Source organism: Anabrus simplex, chromosome 1 (assembly GCF_040414725.1).
Source record: "Anabrus simplex isolate iqAnaSimp1 chromosome 1, ASM4041472v1, whole genome shotgun sequence".
NCBI classification, from domain to species: domain Eukaryota; kingdom Metazoa; phylum Arthropoda; class Insecta; order Orthoptera; family Tettigoniidae; genus Anabrus; species Anabrus simplex.
Window position 1 is genome coordinate 647440366 of NC_090265.1, and position 9433 is coordinate 647449798.

At 37.0% G+C, this 9433-nt stretch overlaps 1 protein-coding gene across 2 annotated transcripts in view; it reads left to right on the top strand.

Annotated features, from left to right (window-relative positions):
* The window catches only part of LOC136857264 (uncharacterized), a 64340-nt gene extending 57098 nt beyond the window's left edge, over positions 1–7242 (top strand). For both annotated transcript variants that reach the window (XM_067135772.2, XM_067135773.2), the window contains one exon: positions 4770–7242. In XM_067135772.2, coding sequence (XP_066991873.1) covers positions 4770–4894 — 125 coding nt within the window. In that variant the 3' untranslated portion in view covers positions 4895–7242. The remainder of the gene's footprint in view (positions 1–4769) is intronic.
* The last annotated feature ends 2191 nt before the right edge of the window (positions 7243–9433 follow it).

Sequence of the window (9433 nt, forward strand, 5' to 3'; positions counted from 1 at the left end):
GAATCAAGATGGTGGTAGGAATGAAATAAGACGAGCCGGTTATAGGCGGAGCAGTAGATAAATGCGTGACGGATCGTATGATGGACTGGTAACCGCCTCTACGATTCGCCACGTAAAAGAGGAGAGAAGTACGAGTTATAGGTGGGGGTAATATCTAACCCGGGAGGAGTGGCTGATAGCGGTGCTGGGTGGGAAGGTTCTCTCGTTACTAGGGTATTCCGCGTGCAGCCAATGTTTCTTTCTCTTTTTGTTTAGTTAGCTATAGATAGTAGAATATGTGTTAGTTCATTAGAATTAAGGTAGGGGATGCCCTATCATGCGGTTGGTGTTCCTCGCATATCAGAGGCATCTCAATAGTTTTAGAAAAGGTGGTGCAGTGCAAGGCTGGATTCCGCCGACACGGGCACCACTAAATTAAAGTAGATAGTAAATAGTTTTAGTGTAGATAGTAAGAGTTTTACATGATATAATAGTATGTTAGTTTATATTGTTTTGTTTGGTTTTGGTTTATGTGTATTTCATAGTCTTTATTGCCTGTAACCGATGGTGTAAACTAGGGTGGGCAATAAAGAGTTATCTTATCTTATCTTTAAAAAAAAGTGATACAACAACGGTACAGAAACTGCCTAAAGAATGCTAAATGTTACCCAGGAGCAGACATTTATTCTGACCATATATTAGTTGTAGCAGAGGTAATGATTAAATTGAAAATAGTATGGAAAGGAAAGAAGAGAGAAGAAATTAATATTGAGAAACTGAAAAATAAAGACAAGTGTAGAGAACTAGAGGATGAGTATTGTAACAGTAATACATTAGGAAATGAAACAGAAAATGTAGAAAAGAGATGGGGAACTTTTAAAAATGGGATAAAAGAAGCAGCTAAGAGAACGCTTGGAGTCAAGGAGAGGAAAAGGGCAAAGAAGGAATGGATAACATCAGAAATGATAAGTAAAATGGAGGAACGCAGGAAATGGAAAACAGTAAATACAGAAGAAGGAAAGCGTAACTACAGGAAGTTAAATAATGAATTAAGAAGAGAAACAGAAAAAGCAAAGAAGAAATGGTTGACAGAAAAGTGTGATGATATAGAGCAACTGGAGAAAGAAGGGAAATATGACTTGATGTACAAAGAAGCAACAAATATAGTATTCAGAGAAAAGAGAAGGAACAACAGCAATAAGGAAATAGAGGCTACAGATGGCACAATGATATACGAACCCCAAGAAATAATGAAAAGATGGGAAGAATACATAGAATGGCTATATGATCGGGACAATCGACCAAATGAAGAACTTGAATTAGAGGAGGAATATATGGTTAAAGAGGATGATAAAGGGGAAACCATACTGAGAAGAGAGATCGAAGCATCACTGAACAAGATGAAAAATAGAAAAGCAGTGGGAATAGATGAGATTCCTGTTGAACTGTTAAAAGCGTTAAACAATGAAGGAAGAAAGGAGTTGATTGGATTATGTAATCAAATATACATGACAGGAAAATGGCCAAAGGACTTTAGTGAAATCATCTTAATCCCTATGGAAAAGAAAAAGAATAGCAAAAAATGTGAAGAACATAGGACATTGAGTCTAATTTCACATGCAGCCAAAGTCTTACTGCGGACGCTCAACAGAAGGATATATGGAAAGCTGAATAACTTTATAGGTGAAGAACAGTTTGGTTTCAGGAGAGGAGTTGGAACAAGAGATGCCATTGGACTTCTGAGGGTGATAGGAGAGAGGTACATAGAGAAAAACAGGAAGGTTTATGCTGTATTTATTGACCTTGAGAAGGCTTTTGACTGTGTCAGATGGGACAAATTGATGACAATCCTGAAGAAACATGGAGTTGATTGGAGGGATAGAAGGCTAATAAGAATTTGTATTTAAACCAGAGAGCAAGAGTGAGAATAGGAGATGAGTTGAGTGAAGAAATTGAATTAGGAAGAGGTGTAAGACAGGGCTGCTCTTTATCACCGACACTGTTCAACATCTATCTCGAAGAAATAATCAATGAAAGTTTTAATGGAAATAGTGGAGTTTGTGTTGGAGGTAGGAGAGTAGAATGTATAAGATTTGCAGATGATATGGTTGTGATGGGAGAAAGCGAACGTGAAATGATACAAATGTTAGATAAACTCATCATGAAACTAGAAGAATATGGAATGAGAATTAATAAGAAGAAGACCAAAAGTATGATAATTGGAGGAAAAGGTAGAAGTTGTCATATTAGTATAGGAGCAGAAAAAATAGAGCAAGTCAGTAATTTCAAGTATTTGGGAAGTATGATCAGAGATGATATGTATTGTACAACAGAAATTAAGAAAAGAATTGCCATAGCAAAAGAAGGCTTTAGGAAAAAATCAAAATTATTTTGTGGACCACTAAACAAAGATTTGAGGAAAAGACTTGCTAAGTGTTACATTTGGAGCATAGCGCTGTATGGCGCAGAGACTTGGACATTGAGAAAGAAAGATGAGAGAAGATTGGAGGCCCTAGAGATGTGGGTATGGAGGAGAATAGAACGAGTGAAATGGGAAGACCGGGTAAGGAATGAGGAGGTATTACGAAGAGTTGGAGAAGAACGAAGTATGTTACACACCATTAGAAGGAGAAAAATGAACTGGATCGGACATTGTTTGAGGAGGGACTGTTTACTGAAAGAAGGAATAGAAGGAATGGTGAAAGGCAAACGAGGAAGAAGAAGGAAAAAATATCAAATGTTGGACAATATCCAAGGAAATAAATATTCGGACATGAAAAACTTGGCGCAGGACAGGCAACAGTGGAAGAGGTTCATCCCATGACAAGACCTGCCATAAGGCAGAACACCTAGATAGATATAGATGTGATTCAGATTCTAGATTCCACTTTTAAAGAAAAAGGTCAATCTATGGCTATGATGGTGATATTAGAGTTCATCTAAATGTGAAAGCTTGACATACTTAGTGAAGTGCTCTCTGGTGGAGAATGTAGAAACTCAAATTCCATACATCTCCGCAAAGGGCTAGCACATGATGGATACCGAGAAATATTGTCCGATATACTAACACCACAGCAAAAATGCCAAGTATTGTGGTACACTTGTATAATGTTCATGAAATGTCACGATTTACAGTCCAGGAATATTATTCATGTACTTCGGGAGGTACATATATTATGAGAATAAAGACATGCTGAGCATAATATTGCTACAAGCTTGCATGCTTCTGTTTGAAATTTGATCGTGGGGCTCATGTGCTTCCTTTTGGTACACTGCCCCGCCCCAGTGAAGAATTTTTACTTGACTGGGTTAAATTTCATCTTAGAAGTATGCAGTTCTAGGAGTAGTGAGCAACCTGGTTCTCTCTTGCCCCTGGGTGCTTGTATGAAACCGAGGCATTCAATTCCTACTGCTATCTGTGGTAAGATAGGAATCTATGGGAACATTTGCCAGTTAATCGTGGACTTGTCTGTCCATTGTATTTTTATATTCTACATTAACCTCTCTTGTTTGTCGTGTTTTGTTTACCAGCATTGTAATTTATGTAATCTAATTTTTTATTACTCGTAGATCAAACTCTGCAATCATCATAAACTCACCGGACAAAAAAAATTAGTCACCCCTGGGGAAATCATTACAAGCATCATATAATACTGTGAACTCCGCCTCTGGACTTGATAATCCCCTGTATTAGGTTAGGAAGTGAGTCCACAAGGTTGTGCAGGTATGTCGCATCCAGGTTAAGCCACTCGCTGAGGATTTGATTGCGCATTTCCACCAAATTGCAGGCGTGCTGATGTCAGCGTTTTAGTCGCTGTTCCAACATGTGCCACACATTTTCAATGGGGTTCAAGTCAAGGGATTTTGCAGGCCAATCGAGATTTAATTGGGTGGGGTAGTATTCATACACCCAGTCACATAAGTGTCCAGCCCGATGAACTTTGCTATTGTCATCTTGAAAAATCAGGGTATCAGTAACATACTTATCATGCAGATGTTGACTGAAAGGCAAAACCTGATCATCCAGAATGTTTAAATAATCATGCTTGGCCATGTTAGTGGTCACCTCAATTAGCGGGCCCAATCCGTGATACGCAAAACGCCCCTAAAACTTCACAGACCAACCTCTGGCTTGAACCTGACCTTGCACACATCCAGGATGAAGTGCTTCATTTGGCCTTCAGTGCGCTCGACGACGTGCATCATTGGATACAGGCAAAAATGTGATTCCTCGGACCACATTACATTCCGCCAGTCAGCTACTGTCCACGTTCGATGATTTCTAGCCCATTGAAGACACGCAGCGTTATGTGCTTATGTGAGCAATAACCTCTTGTGAGGTGACAAACTCAAAATGTTCATTGCATGCATTTCCTGTCGCATTGTTCTCCCGCTAACACAATTCTGACGTGTTTCGGGCCATGTGTACATCACTGCTTGTAGACACATTGAACAGTGCACTGCGAAACACCAACAAATCCAGCAACTTCACGCACTGTATAGCCATGGGCACAACCAAATACGATTGTCCTTTTTTGCCACTCTGTCACATCCTTACATCTACCCATGTATGCTAGAAACATCAGTGTCTCACTGATCGCTACTGCCTTATGCTCATCTAGAGGCAGTACAGATGTGTTTGAGCACGGGTCTCATTTGCTGCACCTTCCGTACAGGCTTAACGATCCATCTGTGTGTATGCAATAGGGTGACTAATTTTTTTGTCCAGTGAGCTTATCTACAGATCACATACTGTGCTTAAATATAAATAATGATTTTTTTTTTTACAGATTGGTTCACAGGGTACGGCTCTCAAAAGCAGCCTGAAAAGGATCTAATGTACAGTACCACCTCAGATGAATATGGGTGGTACCCACCGAACAAGGATACATTTGCTTCAGAGTCATCATCCTAAACCATCTCCAGTTTCCTGGGTGTGGTAACATTTCCTTCAGAGTAATTCCCATTAATCTGAGACTTCACTAATAATCTAGCTGCTGCCAGAATGCACTGACATTTCTCTTTCAATACTGCTCTTGATACTTCTATTATGTGTTAATCTTAATTGCTGAGCCTTTATGTTATTTTAGTTGCTTTTTCGTGTTATGCATGAAAATCTAATCAACTAATAGAGCTAATAAATTACAATGAACTTCTTGTTAAGAAAACATTATAAAACATTTTATTTTGAAACGATATTGCATATAGAATTGGATTTGTTACATAATATTTTGAAACTAAGCTTATTTTTTATATAGTTCTGTTACTGAAAAAAGATATCCTTCCTTAAAAGGAAGTATGTTTATCAACAGTGAAAGAATCACTGAACATACCAAAGACTCTCTTAAATGCTAATGGCAATATACGAATTATAAAAATAATCTCATTTAAAACCATGATTATTGTAATAATTTCCAGATTATTTTCCTTCATATATATTATTTAATGTATATGTCTTCAAATATCTTGGTTCCACTATCACTGCCAATAGGACCCCCAGTACTGAAACAGCCAAGCGTGTCAGTAATGCATGGCTGAATTGGCAGTCTATGACTGGTGTGCTGTGTTAAAAAAATCATTCCTGAGAGGTTAAATCGGACTGTCATCCGTCCATTTGCACTACATGGTGCAAGTGTTGGCCTGCAACAAAGGAAGAAGATCACCTTGCCGTTATGGAAACCAAAATGTCTCGTTGGACATTGGGCCTGACACTCCATGATCATGTCATTAATGATGACATCCGTTGTGGACATGGAATTGCACCCGTCATAGACAAGATGAGGGAAAGCCGGCTGTGATGGTACGGATATGTGCTTCAAGCAAGCAGCACATTTGTTGCAGGAAGAGGTTTGACAATGGAACTTGCGGGAAGACGATCAGCAGAAAGACCAAAGCAACGCTGCCTCTATACCCTATTAAAAACTATTTAAAATAGTATTATGGTTGAATCCACATTGTCAATACAATTTTCATTTCTTTCTTTCTTTCTTTCTTGCGAACCGGCCAAACTTAGGACCACGCCAATACCACTTCACTTTTCATTATTGAAACTATTTATTCATCAAACATTTTTTTGAGAACAATATACATTCTCTTCATCAGCGATCATCAAACCTGAAGACTGTAGGTCTACACTCCAACCCGGCATGTGATCATGCGAAGTGGAGAAACGAAACCAAGAAAGCGGGCACATCACACTGTGGAAACATTTCTGAGAAAGACGAAGAATGTATATGCATTTTAAGCTTTGTCACTTAAGGCAGCCTTTAATTGCCAGAAGAAGAATGACGTTTTGTTTTAAATAAGGAATAATTTCACTATTGAATTTACTATTTTATGGTCATGAGTAGTTTATCACTTTCAATTTTAATGACTGTTTCTTATTAACAAGTTCACACTAAAAGATATACCTAGGTATAATGCATAAAAAAATAATGTAATATATCTGAAGAATTCCTTTTGTCTCTTATGTAATTTGAAAAAGACATCTTTGCAAGCTTGCTGTCCCAATCCATGTATCAGTACCTTTATGATACATGTAAGTACATTAATCCATCTATGATATTGTTACTTTATAATGAATCTCTCGGTAACTTGAAATTCTTTCTAAAACCAAAGAGTTTGTTGATTCCCTTGAAGATTTCATTGATGTTTTTCTCCATGTTAAATTATTGTCCATGTCACATCCAAAATTTTGGTTGAAAGATATAATGCCCTCCGCCTACAGTTTCTTTCTTTTTTGAAACATTATGTAGTAAATTTTGGAGTAATTTACATAACATTTTTCATCATAAAGTATTGTTTTTACCTGGCCATTGATGACAGATCTGTCAAGTGTTACAGTTATATTAGAAACTTAAAATAGAAGTATCATAAACATACGAATTATTCTACAGAACATCATGGTGTATCTTTTTCAACCATGGTTGGAATTGATTAGAAGATTGGATATTCCTCATTACTTCTAAAAGAAATTTCTGTTTGTTTAACCTGTTATTGAAATACAATAAAATCGTATTTAAAGCTTTTCATATTATATGTTTCCATCTTATGCATTTATTTAATATAGATTGCTTGAATGTGGTTACTGCAAGCAATATTTTTACACTGAATGTAATTAATAATCTAATTTCTTCTGATGTGTGTGAATAATATTAGGTAGTTTTAGATATAAGCTTATTATGAACAATATAAAATGTTCAACAACAAAAATGCTACAATATTATAAAACTTTGCACTAAATAAACTAAATGAATAGGTATATATCGTGTTATATTATTTTTTGAACTGCAAGTATATGACACAGATTGCATGAAATGCGTTCCTTCTTCTTCTCTCTCTCTCTCTCTCTCTCTCTCTCTCATTCTAAACCTACATAAGGATGTGATTATTGTTCATGTTCTTTTTACAAGACCTTGTGTTATAATTATAGTCCACTCTCACTAATTGGATAGATAATAGTACTTGCAGATCACCAGATGGTATTAAAAGGAGCCAGAGAGATCACGTTATTCCTGACATGCATGTGACATCATATAGAAGTAGCTACTTCTCTTGGTATTTTGATTTTAGTATTATTTTTGTTATTGTATTCATTCTCTAAAATTCTATCCATATTGTTCACCAACTTCTGAAGATCTTCTGAAATAATTTAACTATATTATCAGTAATGGAAAGAATAAAACAAATGTAACTCAAGGCATATTATATTGAAAGGAACACATAATAGGAAAGGGAATAGGGATAAATAGAAGGAAAAAAAGGACACAACATAAACGGACAAGCACAATTTCCACATCTTTGTACACTGCCATCTTCAAATAGATTGGCTCTCTCCTCATCAGTCCGAGTTTTTCTACATCCATTTTTTCTCAGCACCCGATGATCTTTTTTCTGCTTCTCAGCCTTATGATGATGGTGGTTTCAACATTCATTGAGGGGCCAACCATCTTGACAGACCTTCAGTCCTGATGTGAGGAGTGGATTAGAAAACAGGATGAATACAGGAAAAGGGAAAAGACAAAATGATAAAGATGAATACAGGTGGCAATCAATTCAATCAATCAATCAATACTAATCTGCAGTTAGGGCAGTCGCCCAGGTGGCAGATTCCCTATCTGTTGTTTTCCTAGCCTTTTCTTAAACAATTTCAATGACATTGGAAATTTATTGTACATCTCCCTTGGTAGGTTATTCCAATCCCTAACTCACCTTTCTATAAATGAATATTTGCTTCAATTTGTCCTTGAATTCCAACATTACGTTCATATTGTGATCTTTCCTACTTTTAAAGATGCCACTCAAGAAGACTAGGAACACAGGACAAACACAAAAAGGAGAGAAGGAACTCACCAGGTCTACATACAAGTAATGAAAAAGAATTAATAAATGCAAATCAAGTCATACGTAGAAAAGGACACATAATGACAGGTCAATGTGGGAAAAATAGAAAGAAAAAACAGAAGGACAAGGACAATCTCCATAACTTAATACATTACCGTTGTGATAGTGCATATGTCACACCCTCACACTATATGAAGAAGTGAGAGATATTATTGTCAGTTCGATTTTTATTATTATAATTATTTCATTTAAATATTTATTCTTAATATTGTAAGCTGGAAGGTCTCCATATGTGGTATGGGTAATTTGTTTTGTAGGAGGGCTGGGAAAATCATTGCTATAATAACTCAGGAAATTTTGATGAGTCATGTGTATATCCCAGTCTGAGGAGATGGACTTCTTGTAGTCGGGAAGTTCTGTGACTCATGTGAAACACCCTAGGGTTCGTTGATCTTGTGATCGCCTTGTGACACTGGAAGAGATTCAGGGTGTGGTCTTGACATGTGGATCTACTCATGATTGGCTGGCCAGGATGAATCTAGATGGATCATATGAGAGGAATGGGGAAGGCTGAGATCTATATATCCACACGATAAGGCGAGTGAGGGACACACACTGTACGGGAATGATGTAGTGCTGAGACACGATACGGGAGTGAAACTGGATATATGGTACTGGAGTGACACTGCTGCACTATACTGGACTGGACTTCAAATGTTTGTGGAACGTATTCTTTTTATGTTCATGGAAAGTGGCTAACCTAAAAACTGTGGAGTGCTAACGCACTGAGTATTGTATCACTTTGTAGTGGCCTGGTATTATATGTTGGTGAAAGCTATCTCAGACTTTCCAATAATTTATGTTCAGGAATGACAAGCGTGTGTTGCTCAAATATATCTTTAAAACAAGTGTTAGAGTCAGTGAACACATTATTATGAGGTACAGTATCTGTATGAAATAATAAGTGCCAATTATGTGAATCGGCAAGTCGTGTTTATACAGAGATAGTGAAGGGTTATTATCTAAATATATGTACATTGTTCAACGGACAAGCTACAAATGGTGGCTTAGTTCTCGCTTTCGTTTTCTCACTGTTTTCATTGTTGTTATT